Raw genomic sequence first — 22,831 nt, 5'->3', positions numbered from 1 at the left:
ATTGTTGTTGGATCAGTAACTGTGCAATCATTGTATTCAAGTATAGAGAACCATTAGGTGTTATATATGTTCTTCATTTTTGGGATTCTTTCTCTCTCAGACTTCTTTAATTTCAGCTGTTCTTCTTATTCTAGATGTATATCGGATCTAGGATTCCTTTTGGCACTGATGCCAGATATGTCTTGCTCGAGCTCATTTTAGGGGAATCAGTTTTTTCATGGAGAATCCATCCACAAGAGAGGGGTCAACCTATAGTACACTAGTACTGTGGATAGGCAATAAGGAATTTATTCACATTCAACTTGAAAAACTCTGGGTTGTATTCTTTGGGAAGCACATATAGTGGAAGACTGTTCCATAGGGCAGTAGTGAAAGGGATAAACAAAGAAGATGAGAAATTTGTTCTGTGGGCTTGATGGAATTGAACGGCGAGAGGAAGCTGCTGCATGTGTTTCAGACTGATTTACAAGAGGGCAGGAGAATTACTGATGCTAATTCTGATGAATATCAGCCAAAGAGGTATTTATGGAAGATGTGGGTTGCAGAGACTGAACTCCTCTGTGAAAGTAAGTGGATTGTATTAGTAAGAGAGGAGTTGTCAATCATTCTAACTTTTCTTTTCCATATAGACTCCAGTATTTTCGGGGAGCTCTTATGGGCACCACCCCAGATATAAGACCAGTATTCAATGGGCGGGTAGATTTGGGGATGAACTCTATACAGATTTATGGTCTGTATAGATTTAGGAGCTATTTGGAGTTAAAAGTAATGTGAATGAAAGAGAAAGCCTAATTTTTTGGTTGCAGAGGAGGCAATATTCGTGATATGTTTGTACCAAGAGAAATTTGAGTTTAGAGTAATTCTGAGAAGGTGAATCTCATCTTGAATAGAGATTTAAGTATTGTCGAGGGTAAAATTGAAGAACAAGTTTTTTTTTTTTTTTTTTTGTGGGAAATAATGCAGCTGTATTTTGCTAACGTTGAAGTCAATAATGTTATCCAAATCCCTTTGATGAATGTTTTGAAAATCAGAATTTAAGGTGGTCAAAGTTAGAGTTCTGGAGGTTGTAGTGATTTGTGCTTTGTAGAGTTTTTCAAATGAAAAGTAGGAGAGCAATGTGCTGTTATTGGCATGAGATATCTTGTTGTGGGTTATCTTCTGAAGAAGATACAGAAACTTTCTTCTGAGCTTGGATGATTTGCAATTGTTATTCTACTGCAGTTTACAGAAATGTAGAAACTGAGTAGATATTTAGACATTGCAGTCATAGCAGCTTATTTAATACACTTTGTCACATGATTCACTGATTTGCTGATGGAAACAGAGCTGAACATTGCAATATCCAATTCTGCTAATGATGAGAAGGCAATCCAGTCAGCTTGCTCAATTTTCTTCATGATATTCCTGATGGAGCGCATGGTTGCCCATGCAGAAAGATGAATATCACAGGTCTGTTCACTCCTAAATTAAATTCTTTTTAGTTTCCTAATTGCAGAGTTGGAAAAAGGAGGCTGAGCAAATAGTTAAGCCTATGACAGTTCAGATAGGCATATGGAAGGTTTTATTTTGACTGTTCTTACTTCAGTGTTCAGAAGGGAGAGGTTCTTGTCGAGTATATGTCAACAACTTTTCCACTGATGCTTGTTCAAGCACTACCTCAAAGACTGTTGTACACATTTGAATCCCCCATTAAAAGTATGGGGTGGCAGCTGCAATATATCATCACCAAGTTCATCTTGAAAGATATCTGCAGCAAGAGTGACATATATATACAATATACTAGTAATATAGTTAGACACAGAAACAACTACTTTCATATTGAGTGAGACTTGCTGGAAATTGATATGGTTTCCAAGAGGATGGTGATCCCTTTATGAGCATGACCATTCCCCCCCCCCCTGCCCTCTCTCCTTATGAATGATGATAATATTTTGTAATGTCAGATAATCTCTCAGCTTTAGGTATGTTTCCTGCAGGCAGAAGTAGAGTGATTCATACTTCTGCAAGAGGACCTTAATGTCATCAATGTTTTGACAGAATCCATGACTATTCCATTTTCATTATTTCTTTTTGCTTGTATCATCCGGCTTCCTATGTTGAGCAGTTTGGCATTTGTTAGCCTTCAATTTTTTTCATTTTAGAAAAAAGATCCTTTGGAGATCCTGCAGGCCTTCCAAATCCTTCTTGATGAAGAAGGTGACATTCAAAGAGGACCTTCCCCTATTGAATGTATTATCAAGAAAAGTTGTGTATTACAGCTTCTGATGTTTTTTGCTTCTTATTCTGATTTTCAGTTGGTGTTTCTATGGTTTGGTGACATGGTTGGGCTTGTTGAGGATCCTGATAAACAAAAGGCTGAAGAAGTATTCATTCTCAGGAGGAATCTGATTCAGCACCAGAGCTCCACACCTGCCACGCCTAGTCTCTGAGTGTGCTCAGGAATGAAATGCTAGGCTGCCCCAGATGCTATACAGCTGTCACAGCACTGCAACACCCTTGACCCCTTGCAGGCAAGCCCACTAGCCAATGATCTAGCCAGACCATCCAGGTCTGTCCATCTTACTGAAGCAGAGGCCAAAGTAGCTCAAGACTGCCAGGATTCTCCTTTCCAGATGACCATGGGTTACACCACTTGGCAAACACAGTGGCAAAGTATTGGATCCCAGTGATGGTGGTCTGGAAGATAGGATAATAATAAAGACTCGGGAAAAGTAGAGCAAAGAATACAGGAAGAAAAGCATAGGTAAACACTAAGAATAAAAAGGGCCAGTACATCACCAGGATTTCCCTTTTACTACAAAGAGGTACCTCACATAGAAGGGTTTGTATAGTAACAGATGGCTGTTTGTATGACTAGGAAAATGCACCTTATATTATAGAGGTATTTTAATTATGTATTTTCTCTAGGCTATGTTATAAGATTTTTCCATGTCAAATAAAATCGAAACCAGATATTCTGTTCTCATTTCAGGAATGAACATCTTATGTATATTTCTAAATGAACCAAATGGTTTGCTGCTGAATGGTGTCTACAAAAGCTAAATTGGGTGTTGAAGAGAAGATCACTGCTTTCTAAATTCCAGAGAAGTCTGGAATTGACCACTTTTTTCCCAATATCTTGCAAATCCAGCTGGTCTGAACAATAAATCAGTAACTGTTTGCTTTGGTTGGATCTTTTCTTAGCATTGGAATAGCAATGATAATTGGCTTATGTCATGAGTGTGAAAATTCTCATCAGTCAGCATTTTGTGCACAGTAAGAAAAGGAGATTCAGAAAAATGGGGGGGGGGAGTATTTTATATTTTCATTTCCACAATATCCAAGCCTTGGATATTGTGGAAATGAAGATGATGTGTTTGGAACTGCAGTTGTTGCTGCAGGAAAAGGACTGTCTGTTATCATCTCATAATGAATGTCATCAGGTCCTACTACTGCAATTGCATGAGAGAGAAGTTCTCTTTTTAGTTCCTCAGTAACAGATGGCTGTTTGTATGACCGTACCCCTATTAGTAAAAAAAGTTGAATGTTTACTTCTTGTTCTTTTAATATCAAAAATTCAGGCAAGCATATCATTTCTAGTGCAAATGCTGAGATTGGAACAAAGATTTCCTCTCTAAAGTGTTTGCAGTTGCCTTAGGTTCATATACTACCATTATGTTCCAAGGTAGACAAATGTTGTGTGTGTGTGTCTATACCTACTCTTCATTTTTTGTATTTTATTCTATACAAATTATTATACTGGTTGTATGATTGACAGATGATGTAAACTGGATCTACAACTGTTTCTGATGTATAACAATGTGCTTTGGCCTGAGCATGTTTAAAAGCTATGAAATTTGATGTGTTAGGGTAGCTATGAAATATATCCTAAGCTCTGTCTTGATCTTTTTTGGCTGCTTGACACTCAGGGTTTTACCATTGCCTTGGATATTGTGGAAATGAAGATGATGTGTTTGGAACTGCAGTTGTTGCTGCTGCTGCAGGAAAAGGACTGTCTGTTATACACATCACCACTTCAATGATATGTGTTCAGCTGACTAACTTAGCATTAAATGTGTAAGATGAGAAAATGTATTCCATTCATCATGGTCAGTTTTCTGTGTGTGTGTGGGGGGGGGTATGTGTAGAAGAGCACAGTTCAGCTGAAGAACCATGATCACTTTCATAAATATTCTCTTTAACATCTCGCATGAGCAGTGGAAGAATGGTAGGGAGGGGACAGATTGTGAAATCTATTGTGGAATATGAGCAGGTAAGCATATGAAGGAATGTACTATGTTCATTATCAAGAAAAGAGACAGAGAGAGAGAGAGAGAGAGAGAGAAAGGGGAAAGGTCATTATTGCAAAGCACATGCTCAATCCAAGCTTAGTTTCTTTTGGCAGTATCTCACAGAGTATTATATCCATTAAAGTCACCCATAAGAAGTATGGACTGACATTTGCAATATAAGCAAGTCAAGCTCTGTTAAATTGGAACCCAGTGGAACATATTGTATTAAGAAATCCTACTGACAGGTGAATGGCTACCGTTTCCAGTGCTTTGGCATGAGCATATTTAAAAGCAATGTTTAAAACACTCAGGTTCTACCACAGTTTTTGAGGAAGTGGAAATCAACATAAAATATAGTTTTTTATATGTGTCACTGCCTCACTAATAATTAGGTTAACTACACAGGATGATATTTGCAAGGTATTTATTTATTATTTTTTTAATTTTTAACTTTTTATTATTATTAAAATTCATGCTGGGGAGTTGGCACCTGTCTTGACATATTTTTTTAATACGAGTCTTGCACTTCGTCAAGTTCCTAAGGAGTGGAAGGAGGGCAAGATTTTGCCACTTCATAAAGGAGGTGATCAAACTCAAGCATCAAACTATAGGCCTATCTCTGTGTCAGGTGTTGTGGTTAAGTTGTTGGAGAAGCTTGTGAGAACTAGGATCCAGAGTTGGGTTGACAACAATGGTATAATCTTTGATGGACAGCATGGATTTGCTAAAGGGAAGTCATGTTTTAGTAATCTACTTACTTATTACAATAAAGTGACTGCTTCCTTGGACAGAGGAGAAGGATACACAGTAATATACTTGGATTTCGCAAAAGCTTTTGATAGAGTACCTCATGATAAGTTGACAATCAAACTAGAGCAGATGGGGTTGGATATTAGATTAGTGCATTGGATTGGAGACTAGCTATCTGATAGGTATCAACAAGTTGTGTATGGGGGTGCGATATCTAGGAAAAGGAAAGTCACTTGTGGAGTGCCTCAGGGGTCTGTTTTAGGGCCATTACTATTTAACTTGTATATTAATGATATTGGCGAGGGTTTGGATGGAGATATTCAGTTGTTTGCAGATGATGCAAAGTTGGGATGAACCATAAAGAGTAGTGAAGATGTTGTGGCCTTGCATGAGGACTTGAATAGATTAAGTGATTGGGCAAGCAGATGGGGATGCGAGTTCAATGTTGCAAAATGTAAGGTTTTAAAATTTGGAAAACAAAGATGGGATGCAGAATTTATGCTTGGTGAGAATATATTGTTGGAAGTGGAGGAAATAAGAGATCTGGGGGTGATAGTGGATAAGGATCTAAAATTTAGGGGACACATCGCCAAAATTGTGAAGACAACAGAAAGACTTCTAGGAATGATGTGGAGGACACTGATGTGTAGAAGTAGGGAGGTTCTTGTTCCATTGTATAAGGCTTTGATTAGGCCACACATGGACTATTGTGCACAGATTTGGTCACTGGGTTTTCAGAAGGATGAAGAGATGTTGGAAAGGGTCCAAAGGTGACTGACTAAGGTAGTTTCTGACCTCTGGAATGTTGAGTATGAGGAAAGATTGAGAAGTTGTAATTTGCAGAGTCTAGTGGAGAGAAGGAAGAGGGGAGATATGATAGAGACCTACAAGTTGGTAAGGGGTTGTTATATGATCAATGGTGGAGAAGTTCTACAGAGAATAGCGGGAGATCAGGGGAGAATCAGAGGTCATCCCTGGAAACTGTATAAAGAGAGTGTGAGTAGGGGAGTGAGAGGCAGGTTTTTTTCGTGCAGAGTTGTGAATGATTAGAATGCCTTGCCTGAGAGTGTGGTGTCTGCAAGGAGTTTGAGTGTGTTTAAGACACGGTATGATGAGATGTGTGTGTGTGATAAAAGGACCTCCCAGATGAGTCTTTGACTCCAGAGGTCTTGTTTAATAATAATAATAATAATAATAATTTAGTAATCTACTATTTTTTATAATAAGAGTGACAGCTGAGTTTGATAAACAAAATGGCTACATGATGATACTGCTGGAGTTTGCAAAAGCGTTTGACAGGATACCACATGGAACTCTGTTATGCAAGCTGCAACAAATGGGGGATGAAAGTTAAACTGGTGATATGAATAAATGGGTGGCTGATGGATAGATACCATAAAGTAGTATATGAAGGAGCAGAATCCCTGAGAAGATAGGTGGCTAGTGGAATGAGTCAAAGCACAGAGCACTGTCCTTTGACCAGTGCTTTGAACATAAATGATATAAGAAACAATTAGGAATATAGGAACAATTTGAACATAAATGATATAGGAAATAATTTAAAAGAATATAATCAGTTGTTTGCTGATGATGCAAAGTTGAATAGGGTAATAGTTAATCAAGATGATGTAGAGAGCTTGCAGGATGATTTAAATAGGCTGATGGTATGGGTAAAACATAATGGATATCAATTTAATGTGAAAAGTGTAAAGTTATGCAATTTGGAATAAAGAAGCCGTGTACCACATTGAGGAAACTGTGTTCTGGGAAATTGATTAAGTCAGGGATTTGGGGGTTGTAGTAGACAGAGAGTTAAGTTTAGAGGACATATTGCTAAAGTAGGCAAGTTTGAAGATGAGAAAGTTGTGGAGAGAACCAAGATGGTGAGGTGGTCTTTGGAATGCTCTCTATAAAGTTAGATTGATGGTTTATATGTTGCAAAAGTTGGTTGATAGGCAAAAAAATGATAGAAACATTTAAGTTGCTTAAAGGATTTTATAGAATTAATACAAAGGAAATATATCAACACTTGACTAGATGGAGCAGAACAAGAGGTCATACCTGGAAGTTGAAAAAGGGTGTGGTTAGCAAGGGTATGAAGACTAGATTTTTCGCGTGGAGAGTGGTGAACGAATGGAATAGGTTGCTGAGTCAGTTGTGAGTGCACTGTCTGTTAATGGTTTCAAGGAGAGATATGATAGATATTATGTTGATAGTTTTGGTCTCCCATGATGAGTCTTGGGAGTCCATGGAGGTACCCATGAAATAATAATAATAATCCTTGCACTCATGCCCGCTACCTAGCTGATCTTGTCTAGGCCGCAGATGGTGCAGCCAAGCATTTATCATTATTATTATGTGACACCTCCAGGGAGTCCAAAGACTCATCGAGGGAGAGTGTGCCAACAGCAGCATCGAATGATTGATCCCCTTTCAACTACTAACTGCACTCAAACTTGCTTAATTTTTTGCGAGCCATTAGTAGCAGAGGCTCTATCAATCGACCAACCTTTGCTCGAATCAATGACCAGAAGCATGAATGTACCTCAATAGGATTCCTCCTTCCAGATGTCCACAGGTAACACTGCACGACAAACACAAAAAAAAGGATATGGTGCTCTTGAGAAAAGGAGAGCAAAGATTCCTGGAGAAGTAAAGTGTATAAGAAAGAAAATAATAATTAAAAAAATAAAAAAAAAGGATGTATGAAAAGGCCAGTATCATCACTTAGAATTTTGTTGATCATGAACAAATATCATGGAGGGAACTAAATTATGTGTAGTAAGAATATTAGATACATGATTGAAAATCACTTACATGATACAATGAATGGCTGCAGAATGTTGGACCTTAATCTTGTTCTTTTTTATACGTATATTATCTGTACAATTATACACATGGATGCTATAAAAAATGCAAGTAAATATTCAGAATTAGTTTGAATAAAATGCAAATTCAGAATTAGTTTTTAAAATAATTAGCATAATTTATGAATTAATGGTTTATAGTTTCATCTCAAAATAATATACGACTGAATGTTACAAAAATGTTTGTAATGATTCCAGGTATTTTGGTATAACCACATTATATATGAAAGTGAAAACTTATTTAACTTTACATAAAGTGACATTAACAGAAATGCTGTTAAATTAATAATGCATATCATGTTGTGAGGTCACATACATTATTATTATTTTCCTGACCTCCATAGAGTCACAAGACTCACTGTGGGAGGTCAACACAAAGTTTATCATACTACTCTTTAAACTCATCCAGTGCATTCCATGCTCCCACCACTCTCCATACAAAAACTTACATCTTCCACTTTTACTCTTCACTCCCTTTTGAAACTTCAAGGTATGTCATCATGTTCTTGCTCCTTCCCCTCATTCTACCACATGAAAAATCTCCTCAATATTAACATGAACCCTTCAACAGCTTAAATGTCTCAATTATATCTCCCCCTTTGTCTTCTATCCACCAAATTCTGCGGTCTACATGCCCTCAGTCTGTTCACATAATCAACACTGTACAGTCCTGATATCAGTCTCTTCACCCTCTCCAAGGTTATTTCATTCCCTTTAAATCCTATTGGAGAGATCTGAGCACAGAAATCTAGATGTGGTCAGATCAAAGCTTTAAGTCAAGGCCTAACCATGGAGAGAGAGATCACATCGAGTGAGTGGTATCAGTGGAACTAGCTGTAGATCTAGAAATGAGCTGTTATGTTTGTATACCAATGCTAGAAGTATAAGAAACAAGGCAGATGAAATGGTTGCACTAATTGCGTCTGTTCACCCAAAGACTGCTGGAATAAGTGAGACATGGCTGGAAGACGATGACATCCTGACAGGAATAGAGATGGATGGGTATGATGCGTTTCGTGAGGATAGGAGTGGTAAAAAGGGAGGGGAAGTGCTACTGATGATAGAGAAAGAGTTATATCCATATAAAGTAGAGATGCAAGAGGGAAATAGTGCCAGTGGTTTTGAAGCAGTATGGTGTGAGATAGAGGTGAATGGAATCAATTACTTGGTTGGATGTTGATATAGACCAGGTAATGTAGATGGTAGTGATAATGAAATGTATAATCAAATTAGTCAAGCAAATAAGAAAAGGATGATCGTTATGGGTGATTTTAATTATGGCAATATAGACTGGAATGATGAGATAGCAACTGGAACTAAAGAAAATAAGTTTCTTGAGTTTTGAGGGATAACTACCTTAGACAGTAAGTAACAGAGGGCACGCGAGGATTGAGGGTCTTGGATTTGGTCATCATCTCATCAGAGGATGTAATTATAAATGAGGTGTCAAATCAGCAGTGTAAGGACCTCTGTGAGTAAAGGGTATATGTGAAACTACAAGGGGGGGGGGGGTGATTATGAAGAGCTCAGGAGACAGCTTGCAAGTGTAGCATGGAATGAGGAGTTAGCTGGAAAAGAGATCAATGCAGCTTGGGGGATTTTCAAAAACTATCTAGTAGATGCAATTTCTAAGTGTATTCCAAGGGTGGGAAGGTTAAATAAGGTAGGTGTGAGATGGATGAATAAAGAGATTAAGCAGGCGATACAGAGAAAGAGGGCATTGTAGAGTCAGCATAAGAAAAGTGGAAATAACCAATTCAGTCAAGACTCAGTCAAGACCCTAAGGAATGGAAGGAAGGCAAGATTGTGCCACTTCATAAAGGAGGTGATTGAACTCAAGCATCAAACTATAGGCCTATCTGTGTGTCATAGTTAAGTTGTTGGAGAAGCTTGTGAGAACTAGGATCCAGAGTTGGGGTGACAACAATGGTATTATCTTTGATGGACAGCATGGATTGCTAAAGGGAGGTCATGTTTTAGTAAACTACTTGCTTATTACCATAAAGTGACTGCTTCCTTGGACAGAGGAGAAGGATACACAGTAATATACTTAGATTTTGCAAAGGCTTTTGATAGAGTACTTCATGATAAATTGATAGTCAAACTAGAGCAGATGGGATTGGATATTAGATTGGCGCACTGGATTGAAGACTGGTTATCTGATAGGTTTTGGGACCATTACTGTTTAACTTGTATATTAACGACATAGGTGAAGATTTGGATGGAGATATTCAGTTGTTTGCAGATGATGCAAAGTTGGGACGAATCATGAAGAGCAGTGAAGATGTTGTGGCCTTACAAGAAGACTTGAATAAATTGAGTGATTGGGCACAGAAATGGGGATGTGAGTTCAATATTGCAAACTGTAAGGTTTTAAAATTTGGAAAACAAAGATGGGATGCAGAATTTATGCTTGGTGAGGATATATTGTTGGAGGTGGAAGAAATAAGAGATCTCGGGTGATAGTGGATAAGGATCTGAAATTTAGAGGACACACAGCCAAAATTGTGTGAACACAAAGGCTTCTGGGAATGATGCAGAGGACACTGACGTGTAGAAGTAGTGAGATTCTTGTTCCATTGTATAAGGCTTTGAATAGGCCACACATGGACTATTGTGCCCAGATTTGGTCATCTGGTTTTCAGAAGGATGAAGAGATGTTGGAAAGGGTCCAAAGGCGATAGACTAAGGTAGTTTCTGACCTCTGGAATGTTGAGTATGAGGAAAGATTGAGAAGATGTAATTTGCAGTCTGGTGGACAGGAGGAAGAGGAGAGATATGATAGAGACCTACAAGTTGGTAGGGGGTTGTTATAGGATCAATGCTGGAGAAGTTCTACAGAAAATAGTGAGAGAACCAGAGGTCATCCCTGGAAACTGTATAAAGAGGATGTGAGTAGGGGAGTGAGAGGAAAGTTTTTTTCATGCAGAGTTGTAAATGATTGGAATGCCTTGCTTGAGAATGTGGTGTCTGCAAGGAGTTTGAATGTGTTCAAGGCATGGTATGATGAGCTGTGTGTGTGATAAAAGGACCTCCCAGATGAGTCTTTGACTCCATGAGGTCTTGTGGTAATAATAATAATATGTTTAGAAATGTTGTCTCAATACTAAAAATTAACTGAAGAGTTGCTAAACCACAGAAACATTGACATTCATAATGGACTGATATGACCAAGAAATTATGTGTTTGAAATCATCTACAGGGACTCAAAAGGACTTATGTTACAAAAGTAGTCCATGAAAAACAAGATATCATTTAGCTCCTTGATGCATTTTTTTTTTCTTTCATGTGAATCACACATAAAAGGGTATAAATCATTTACAGGGTGCACAGTAAATTTCGTGGTCCTCCAATGATCAAAGTGAGTGGATGGTCTCACACTGGGTAATGATATTCTCTACTAACCTAAGATAATCAAAAATATCCAGTCCACAGAAGGATTCAAATATATATTGAATAATGTATTGGTTAGAGAATGGAGGTGCTATCCACTCAGCCAACCCACCGGCCAGCTTTAATTAAATCGTCATGTGCCATAGAAAATACAGAAAAGCTTAAGGAAAGTGTGTTACTGTGTATAACAACAAATAAACTAAGATGATACCTAAAATTATTAGTATTATCAGATCTCCATGCAATTATAAGCCTCATCAAAAGTCTTACATCAGCTCTTACTGTTATTTAAACTCAGTCGCCTGATTTTGGACTGATTACTGCCATCTTTTAGTATACTTTCACCCTCAGTAACTGGGTAGCCAGCACTTTCTCGTTGGTTGTTCACTGCATGTCAGGTGAATGGCTTCTGCTCTTGCAGCTTTTCCACCAAAGCAGGAGAGCCACTACTCTGTTCTATCACCTACTCTCTCTCTGCTACATATCAATGACCTACCTACCTCTCAATCTCAATCCTTCTCATTTGACAAACCAACCATGCAGTGCTCAACCCCCCCCCCCCAAGCTTCAAGAAGGTCTGCAATCAGTGGCTTAAACACAGATCTCCATATCATCCTTGAATGGGAGTGATAACAACCTGGTCACCTTCAATGCTACCAAAATGCAGTTTTGCTTCTTTTTTTTCCCCTGGCAAATGAGATCTCAGCTCACCTATCCTTACCCTCAATTACACACAAATCACTAGGTAGGGTCAGAACTCTCTCCTTGGACTGACATTTATTTCCACCTTCTCTTAATATAAACACACCACATTACTAGTTTCCTCAGCCCCCTAAAAAAAGTATTCTTTTCATCCACCCAGCTGATAACACTGTATAAACCCAAATTCCACCCATCCCTAGAATACTGTTCACATGTTTGGGAAAAGTGCATCTAAAACCTCTGGAAAAATCTATGACATTATCCAGAGGAGAGTTGTTTCAGCTAATAGATGATCTCTTCCTCACTGACTTACCTAACTACTATCACACTGATAGAGTTTTTCAGCTCTGTACTACAGGTACTTCCATGGACACCGCTCTGCTGAACTGACATCCAATATTTCTCCACTTTATGTTGTGCAGCTGCTAGTCTTGTTTTAATAGGCCTTGTTTTCAGTACAACTGCACCAAATCTGCTTCTCATCTTCCTCTTTTGCTTCATCTACCTCTAACCTCTGGAACAGTTGTCCTCATGAAGTTTTTCAACACAACTATAACCACCAATTCTTCAAGAAAAATTAAAATAAACTTATTTCCAAACTCTATCCTCCGCCCTACACATCACTGAAGTGCTTATAGGTTCTTCTACTTATTGTGTATGGGATGGATATGTATATATCATCATCAACCATTCTCAATCAACTGCTGGATGAAAGTCTCCAAGATTTCTCCACTTGGTCTTGTCCTGAGTTGCTTGTTACCATGGCCACTCTAACTTATTCCCTGATTTCACCCCTCTGCTGGTAACTGGTTGTCTTTTTAGTCATTTGTGGTTCAGTTCATTATCTGTGTAATCCAACATTGGTTCATTTTTCTAGCAATGTGGGTTGTCCATTGCCATTTTAGGGTTTCACACAGATGATGATGTCTTCCATTCTGAACAGTCCTCTTGTCCATGAATTCCATTTATCTCTCCTTGTAGTTCTAATCATGTGTCTCTCCATGTTTCTCTGAGTGGTCTCCAATGTTTTGATATCTCTTTAAGTGAGAGCCCAAATTTCTGATTCACAGGGAACAAATGGTAAGATGCACCAGTTAAAGACTTTTCTCTACAGACATAAGGGTAGAGTGCTCTTAAAGATATTATGATTTTTACCAAATATACTCCATGCCAGTTTCAGCCATCATCTATAAACTTTTTGCCTAGGTGTAGCTATTCAATTTTTCAGCATTACATCATCAACTTTTACTTTATTCTTTTCCAAGTTCATCTTCAGTCCCACATCTTTACTTTTCTGTGCTGGGTTCCAGAATTATGTTTTGTAATTTGGATGGAATATTTGCGAAAATAATAATGTCATCAGCAAAGCAAAGATATGTAAGGTGGTTTCCATTAATTTTGCTCCATTGCTGTGTATAACAATAAATAAACAATAAGTAGAAAAAAAAATTATTTATGACTAGAAAAACATTATAATGTTGAATTAAAGAGTTTTAGCAATATAGTATTGCCTTAGTATACTCCTTTCTCAATTTTGATAGGCTTTATATCTTCAAAAAGTCTGAATGTTGCTTTCAAGTTCTCATAGATGGTGATAAAATAGCAAACAAATTAATCTGAACACTCACATTTCTCAAGAAAATAAGTTCAAAAATTAAACTCCAACTGTACCTAATAATTTATATGTACTTGTCTATTCTTAATAAGTTCATTAATTCACTTAGGCATGGACTCTGCCAACAGTACAGCACATTTTTCTTATTTCTGCATCTCAAAACCATACTTTTATAATGGATTGTATTCAGTTATACTTTGTCACAATTTAATTTACAAGTCTCTTTTTCACTATGGCCCACAAATTTGCTATTGGGTTAATGTCAGGAGAGTTGCTTGGCCAATGAAGCAATTGGATGTTGTGATTTTTGAGGAACTCTTTCACTTTTTTTGAAGTGTGGCATGGAGCGAGATCCTGTTGAAAAATGAGTTCTTTTTCTTTCTAGATCTGTGGGACCATTCTTTTCTCCAATATTTTTATGTATTGATCACTTTTCATCATATCATAAACAGGCACCAGTGATACTGAAATGCCATGTGCAAAACAACCCTAGAACATCTTTTCAGCTGGGTGTTTAGGAGCTTGTTGAAGGTTGGTGGGAGAAGTCCTCTCATCCAGTGATTTCAGAACATAGGATACTTGCTTTCCTTGGACAAAGAAATGGCTCTCATCTGAGAATATCACCTCTTCTCAACAGTCCAATCTTTGTACATTTTTTCCCACTGAAGCCTCTTTTTCTGCATAGCCTTCATCAACAGTTGTTTCTTGTTTGGTCTGTGGACAGTCCTCCCTGCTTCCAACATCTTCATAGGACTGTCATATCAGAAACATTAATTCAACTAGCTCCCAAGTCTCTATTTAAGTCTACAGCAGACAATCTTGGATTCGTTTTGCTTTTCCTAACTAGTAAACAATCTTGAGTAAGTGTAGTTTTCATTTTTCACCCACATTTTCTTTTTCTTTCAGGGGTGGGGGGGAAGCACCTGTCTCTGTCTCTTTAAAATTGCATAAACAGTATCCAAACAGAATGACTCAAGGAGAGGGGGGGGGGGCAAGAATAAGAACTCCTACCCCAGCCCTGTTAAATCTTCCAAATTTCCAATAAGAAAGAAGTGGATATCTATCTATTAAACTTTTTATATCTTTATATCTGCAAAAGTATGTTTCTTGAAGAAACAAAAACCTGATATGGCATAGCATAAGTTTCCATATAGTGTCTTATTTAATTTGCATGTGTAATCCTTGTATATTTAATGAGGCAATGCAGAAAGGAGATGCTATGATTATTGAAGTGTCACTGGTAAGTCTTTAACTTCTGAATTTTGGATGAAACCGATGAGGTCTTCAATCTGTGAAGAAGCAATTGTGTAACCTGCTTCTTGGAAACTGTTTTCCAGTTTTTTACAGTTGCTTTCCATTACTTCAATTTCATGGCTATCAATTTTGATTTGGAAGCTAATTATTTTCTTTTCATGTAGATGATAAATGTACTGAGAAAACTTTGAATCAGTAAACTTTATTATATTTTCTTTAATTGTATCTCTTGCTTTCTCTTTATTAGCATGAGTTGGTTCTTCATAATCCATAAACTCTTCTAAACCTGAAGAGTTTTTATTTGATGATCCACAGCCTTCTCCAGCTTTACATTTTTTATTACTTCTATTTCTTGTAGTTCCTTTTTTTAATTTTTTTGTTTATCTTCAATTTTTTTTATTAATTTGTCTTTCCTTTTTGATGATCTTGTCTGCATATTAAGTTCTTTCAGTTCTCTTACTTGCTTTTCTGTTTCTTCTCCAGTTTCTCCTTGTAGAACAGCTGAATGCTTTTGCATTTTGTTGTGTACCTGTTCAGTTGTTATTTTAGGTTCATTATTGGTAATTTCAACTGATGTTCCATCAGTATTTGACTGGAAAAGTTGCTCCTGCAGATCTGGAATTCTGGGGCTAATTTCTAACTGAATTGGTCATGCACTTTTTGTGATTTTACCAAGTGTAGTTTGCTTAAAAGTGCCATCTTTACTAGACTGAATTGGAAGATCTGGAAACTCTTCATTATGCCTCTTTGATATATATGGTGCTCTAATTGATTCTACAGGAGCTCCCACTCTTTCTGCGAAAGTTCTAAAAGGACAGGTGTTAATGCAATGTTCAGAACATTTGCATTTCTGACAGGGTTTGAGGCACTGATTAGCGATATGTCTGATCTTCATACAGTTGAAACATTTAGACTTGGAGCAGTTACCACTAAGTGATTGTATGAACTGCAATGCAGGGATTGATGTTGTACTCTGGGATGGTAAACTATCACTATAACTTGGGTTGTACCAATGTTGACAAAATTTGGTACAGGCATCTTCATATCCATTGCGAAGGCAACATCACCAGAAAACCAATTTGGATCTTCACTTGACAAACCCTTTCATATATTACTAATCTTACCCCATTTCAAAAATGTCTGTATAAGAATTTCATTACTATTCTCTATATGTTCCATTGGAAATCTTTCGATTTTTACTGTTTTTTACCTGGTGCTGCCTTCGAAAGTAAAACCCTGTAATAGTTTATCCCTTGTTTTCACATCTTTAACTACAATTAAATATTTCCCTCCGCCATAAGGGGTGAAAGAATAAATCTTGTTTGTGCTGACTATCATCATCTTCCTTATACCCTCTTTTACCTTGCGGTGTCGAGGGTCCATTAATCATCGGACCTCACTCCGTTTACAGGATAAGGTGGTCAGCCTTATGCCCCGGTGTATCCTATGGCCTGTAGTGTTGAGTTCTCAAGGCCAGTTTGCCTGCTTTGCGGGATGAAAAACCCCAGAATAAACTGGGGAAAAAACCCTGCTGTCCACGCCCAAGACTGACTAACTTGGCTATGGCTGAGGAAGATCCTTCAGCTCCTCACGTCACCGATGGGAATCGAACCTAGGACACTCCTTCCCCAGGCATATGGTTGCGAAGCGCATAGCCACTAGGCTAACCGTGCAGACTACATAGTCTATTTAAGCTGTAAATCAGCAGTTAGAATTGAAGGAGGTACAGAAAGATGGTTTGATGTTAAATCAGGTGTGCAACAAGGGTGAACATTATCTCTACTTTTTCATTACCTGTATGGATCTCTTTTAAAACCTTAGTTACCTGTTTCTCTTCTTCACATCCGGGAATTTCAATTCCTAGAGTTCGCACCCTTGGAGGAATTGGTACCATTATCTCATGTAGGAAAAATACTATAACCTCTGCATTTAATTGGAAGAAAAATAAAACTTTCAGTCATAAGACTGAGAATAAAATAATCTGTGATACAGAAATAATTCTACACCACTAGTAAATGTTAGTTTGAGCTACTATAAACGGTAGGCATGATACTGTAAAAGTAATCCCATAATGCAAATACAATCCTTATTAAAAATATTTATTAAAAGAAACCAGTGCTAGTGGGGATGAAACCACCACTAGCACCAGTAAAATAAATTAAAGTGAAAAACAAATGAAAGAAAACAAAAGTACTTATCTTGCCAAAAACTGAGATCTTGTCAGTGGGAGCCAGACCCAGAGGTGATACCGAGGTTGAAGTAATGCAGAAGTCATATTTTCATATACGAATTGCCAAAAAGTGTCACACTTTATTATTATAATATTCTGGATTAGAGGTAGCTAGTTGCTGAAATGTTTTCCACTTGATTATACTATAAATTAAAGATATCAAGAAATTATATACTTGGTTTAATCCTTTATTCAAGTGTAAGCAAACAAAGTTTGCACCTGAAGTATTTTCAGGACTGACTATTTTCATTTACATGTCTGCAAGGAGATGTGCTTTGCATTATGGGATACTAAGGCAAGTGATGTGAAGTCATACCACCTTGATCACGGAGTTGCATCAGTCCTAAAAATACTTCAGCTGCAAACTTTATTTGCTTATACTTGGATAAAGGATTAAACCAAGTATGTAATTTCTTGGTATCTTTAATTTAAGATATATATATATATATATATATGCATCAAGAGATGGAGAAGAGAAATGGGAATTTACCAGTCATAGATACTCTGAAATTTTATGGCTCATAAAAATCCAGAATATTATCCAGAAAATCCAAAGAAAAAACTCTCAAGTTATTTACATCTGATTTAACCTATGGTTGTGTCAACAAAAGGGGATATAGTAGAAAACTTATTAAATTTGAAAAAAAGTAAGAGAAAGAATTTTTGATCATCTTATAATCAAAATATTGAACTGTATAGATGAAAACATAATGAAAAAAATAAATGTTTTAAAGACCTAACATCTATCATTTATAACAGGAAAGAAACAAATAGTTTGGTCAGCCTGGAGGGCAGATGACTAGTTGATCAAACATATACTTATAAATAGAACTGAAAAGAAAAGACATCAAGCAAGATAGACAGATTATGAAGTAATGAGCAACCTAAGATAAGTGGGTGAACAACTTACTTCAGACGCAGTCTAAATTTGGGAAAGATGGAGAAATCTGGTGGTGGCAGCATTAGACCTAAATGGCCCATTAAGTGAAGAAGACATGATAATTCTTTTAACCATCATCAATTTCCTCACCTTCAAGAAGTGTACAGAATACCATAACAGCACTACATCATTGCGTTTGCATTATCAGTAATCTCCTATTAACAGTTTTCCTCCAAATCAGTTTATCACTTGTCAACACTCCAATATTGTCAATAAGATCTTATATTTCTATCTTCTAAGACAGATCTAAATCAGTCTTCCTAGATCTTGGTTTTCCTCTGGATATTTTTAACAGCTATCTTGGCATGAAACACCAGTCTCACCAACTTTTCCTTCTCCAGTTTTTTTTAAGTTACTATACTACCTTAGATTAGCTCTTCTCATATATTTTTCAGTGTAACAAAGTTAAGTTCCTTCCTTCCTAATAACTTCATTTTTAATGCAGTTCTGTCACTGTTCAGTCCCATAATTTTTTTTTTTTCAGAACTATCATGTCTATGGTCTTCTATTCTTTGATCAACTGCTTTATTTCAACTTAACTCTGAGATCCACAAGTTAATATTGGCTTAAACAACATCATGTATACAAATATGACATATAAATTAAACTATATAAAAAAAAAAATTAGTGACTCTTCTACTTACTCACACACACATTTATTACCTTAAAACACTGGGTCATATCTTTTCTGACATTAAATACAAAATATCTGCAAAGCAGAAGTTAATATATTTCATTCAGCGACTTTGACATAACAGAAAACTTGACTACTCTTGTTCTGGAAAGTCAAAGCACGGTTTCTCATCAATCCTTAAATTCTCTAAGGGAAATGGCAGCAACAAATTTCCTTGCACAGAGGAAAATGCTCATACCTGAGCTTTTTGATATATGCATTACTTCAAGTATCCTAATCTTGTGGCCTCCTCTCTTTTAGAGGGTTGCAACTGATTACTAGGGAGATATGAAGCAAGGTGGCTTCCTGTTGCTACCTTGCCATAAGTATTTTATGACTATATGTGCATGTTCATGGGACCGGTTTGCCTGTTTTGAGGGATGAAAAACCTGAGTTTACAGGGAGAAAAAACTCTCCACCTCCTTATGAGACCAATTAACTCACCTTTAGTTGAAAGAGACCAGATAAAGGTTCCTCATGTCATGGACAGGAATCAAACCCAGATGTTTCCAACTAAAGGGTTTTGTCTATACCAACTGAGCTATGGAGGCTCTACTTCAAGTATATTCAGTTTATATTAAAAATAGGTACCAAAAAAAAAAAAAAGTTTATCTCATAACTTTCAACTAACTTCGCTTTTGCTCCCACCCTACTTAACCTCCTAACTCTGGAATACATTCTGACACTGTTGTTCTTTTTCGGTGATGTCTTTTTTCTTTCATTTGCTGAGCTCTCCTCACTCCACATACATGCAATTCAATAGGTAGTATGGCCCCATATAGTTGGCCATGCTGAGCTGCTGCTTAAAAGTTGCCTTGAATGCAACCTTTATTGTCTTTTCACCAATTAGAGGAAAATTGAACAATTTATTCATAATCTTCTGCTAGCCACTGAAACTACTGAGTATGAATGTTAGAAAAACACAGTCCTGTCTTGTGTCTTCACTCTAAGTCTTTCAACATTTATTTTTCTTTAATAGTAATAATAATAATTATTATTATCATCATCATCATTAGACCTCCATGGAGTCAAACAACTCATTGTGCAAGGTCCTCCCATCACACACATACACACATGCATCGCATCTCATCATACCATGACTTCAATGCATTTGCTATATCCATACCCACTATACTTTCAGGCAATGCATTCCAACTAACCACCACCCATGGAAAAAACCTACTTCTTCCTTCCTCACTCATTCCCTCCTTATACTACTTCCAGGAATGCTTCTTGTTCTTCTTGTGTCCAACCATTTTGAAAAATCTTATCCACATTAATCTAGTAATAGTAATAACCTCTTACCAACTTCGATCATCCCCCTCCCCTTCTTGTATCCATTAGACTCTGCAAATTGCACTTTTCCAATCTGTCTAAATATGCAACATTCCAGAAACCATCAGTAGTCTCTGAACCCTTTCCTTTTGAAAGCCAGGTGACCAAATCTGTGCACAGTAATTTATGCGTAGTTTGATCAAAGCCTTATAAATGGAATCATAACATTCTTACTTTTACAAGTCAGTGTTCTCTGCATCATTACAATAATGCACTTTTATTATACTTATCAAGTAGGTGTCATTGACTTCTTTCCAAACAATGTATATCCTCCTCAGTGGATATCATTCTACTATTTTATCCAACCAGTAGCATCCTTCCATAATTTTCCTTTCTCCTACTGGTCACTAATCGAAAAAAAACTACCTAGAGTTTCTTTTGGCCTCATTAACTAACTGATGCTCATACCTTTATTACACTTATCAAATGAGTTAACTTTCTTTCTTGGTCTTTGTATTCCTCATGTAACCATTACCACTCATCTTGTGCTGCCTCCATAATGTATTCTTCTTCCAAATTAAATGCTTCACCTCTTCATTCATCTATTTCATCCACCTCATTTGCCATCTTGACAATTTACATTCTTTCAATCTGTCCTCATATTCCACATTCCAAAGACCAATGACCACCTTTGTGAATCTTCTCTGGACCCTTTCTACCATATTCTCATCACCATGAAAGCCCAGCAACCAAATCTGTGCACAACAATCCATATGAGACCTGTTCAAGATTTTATACAATGGCATCATAACCTCTTTGTTTTTACATGTCAGGGTCCTCCTGACATGTAACTCAAACTCCTAACTCAAACATCATTGTATTTGATGTGATGTCTTCACAACTTGTGCAATGTGAAATTTGAATTTCATGTCCTTGTCCACCACCACTCTCATCTTCTCTACCTCCTTTAAAGTTTCCTCACCAAGTGTATACATTGCATTCCATTGCTGCTTACCAAATTTTAAAACCTTATGCTTAGCAACATTGAACTCATAATTCCACTTACCTACCCATTTATGCAATCTATTCAAGTTCTCCTTTAATGCCATATCATCTGCTTGACTCCACATGGCTCTTCTCAATTTTGCATCATCTGCAAACAGCTGCCATCCCAATATTATTAATATACAAATTGAACAACAGTGGTCCAAAACTGATCCTTGTGGTACACCACTAGTGTACCACAAGGATCCATCCTCTTTTGGGATACTGCACCACCATATAGAACTTTCTGATACCTATTTGATAGCCAGTCACTGATCCAACTCAGCAGTCTGTTATCCAATCCCATCTGTTTCAATTTATTTAACAGCTTGTTGTGTGGCAGCCTATCAAAAGCTTTTGCAAAATCCAAGTACACCACTATATATGCATCTCCCTTGTCCAAGGTATTTGTCACCTTGTTATAGTACATAAGTTAGTAAAACATGATCTCCTTTTAACAAACCCAAAGAGAATACTGCTGTTATTAACCCATTTCTGTATCCTACTTCTCACTAATATCTCTAGTGTCTTCATCACAACTCCAGACATACAGGTTTTATTCCTGCCTTCCTCTCTCTCTCTTCCATGCATATCTGCTATTCTCCTCATCTCACTCTCTACAATCGTTTCATCTCTTGCTTCATCTTAACCAAATCCACTTTTATATACAGAATCTCAGACAATAATTTAGCTAACTAGTTACCTATTTCACAAATGATTTGCTTGTTTCTTTTCCTTAGCAAACTAGCATTCATAATACTTCTGCTTGTTTCAAAAAGATCAGTAGCAAATTAGCAGCAAATGCACTCTGTTGTCCAACTGCAAACACATCAAACTAGTTTTTCCTCCTCCTTCCATTCCTCTCTCTCTCTCTCTATACCCCACTCCCATTTTTTCAAACAGTTTTACTCTTCCTCAAGCTTTTTTAAGGTGAACCTGCAGCTATTTAATAAAGAATGTCACAGCAAGTCTGTGCAGTTAGCCTAGTGGCTGTGTGCTTCACAACCATATACCTGGGGAAGGAGTGTTCTAGGTTCGATTTCCATTGGTGATGTGAGGAGCTAAAGGATCTTCCTCAGCCATAGCCAAGTTAGCCAGTCTTGGGTATGGACAGTAGGGTTTTTCCCAAGTTTATCCTGGGGTTTTTCATCCCGCAAAGCAGGCAAACTGGCCTTGAGAACTAAACACTATGGATATAGGATACTCCGGGGCATAGGGCTGACCACCTTATCCTGTGAATGGTTTGGGGTCCGATGATTAATAAACCCTTGACACTAAAAGGTAAAAGAAGGAAAATGAGATGAGATGAGCAAGTTCATTTTTTTATGTCCCCAACCTACAGGACTGATACACTTTAGGTTCTCTTGCTGCTGCTATGTAGGAATATATATTAAAAAAAATAATAAATGTATGTACAGGGTGTTCGGGATAAATTTGACATATTTATAATTAATTATATTTTTCCGTAAGTTACATGTATTAACACACACTTCTCTTCATTTAAAAGTTTGGACCCTTCTTCATTCATATACAAGATGTCAGAAAGGATGGATAGCTGGAACCCACCTGAATCATGGAAGAAAATAACTTGTATCATGATGATTCGTGCCCGCCATCAAAATAAGGATATTACGACTGCTGCCCAATGCTCCCTGAATACAGTAAAAACAATCAGGCATGAACTAGAGACTTGCAATGGTGACTACGAGGATGTAGCAAGAAGAAAGATCCCTAGCAGACGATCTGATTGCGTTCGTACAGCAGAATTCCTCGCAAATCTGCAGGAACAGGTGTTGAAGAACCCTGGCATTGGAATT

The 22,831-nt window shown here is 37.2% G+C and overlaps 1 protein-coding gene across 4 annotated transcripts in view; it reads right to left on the bottom strand.

The window, feature by feature from the left end:
• The window catches only part of LOC150104769 (rho guanine nucleotide exchange factor 17-like), a 678,990-nt gene that overhangs the window by 140,122 nt on the left and 516,037 nt on the right, over nucleotides 1–22,831 (bottom strand). For all 4 annotated transcript variants that reach the window (XR_016548547.1, XR_016548548.1, XM_090395338.1 and 1 more), the window contains one exon: nucleotides 7,839–7,925. Coding sequence is in view for 2 of the 4 variants with exons in the window: in XM_090395338.1 (XP_090251464.1) it covers nucleotides 7,839–7,925 (87 nt within the window). In the remaining 2 variants the exon portion in view is untranslated. The remainder of the gene's footprint in view (nucleotides 1–7,838; nucleotides 7,926–22,831) is intronic.

This window comes from Typopeltis vanoorti, chromosome 7 (genome assembly GCF_054136105.1).
Source record: "Typopeltis vanoorti isolate ZY-2024b chromosome 7, IOZ_Tvanoo_1.0, whole genome shotgun sequence".
Lineage (NCBI taxonomy): Eukaryota > Metazoa > Arthropoda > Arachnida > Uropygi > Thelyphonidae > Typopeltis > Typopeltis vanoorti.
Note: the sequence above shows the minus strand (reverse complement) of the source record. Positions and strands in the feature narration are given on the sequence as shown.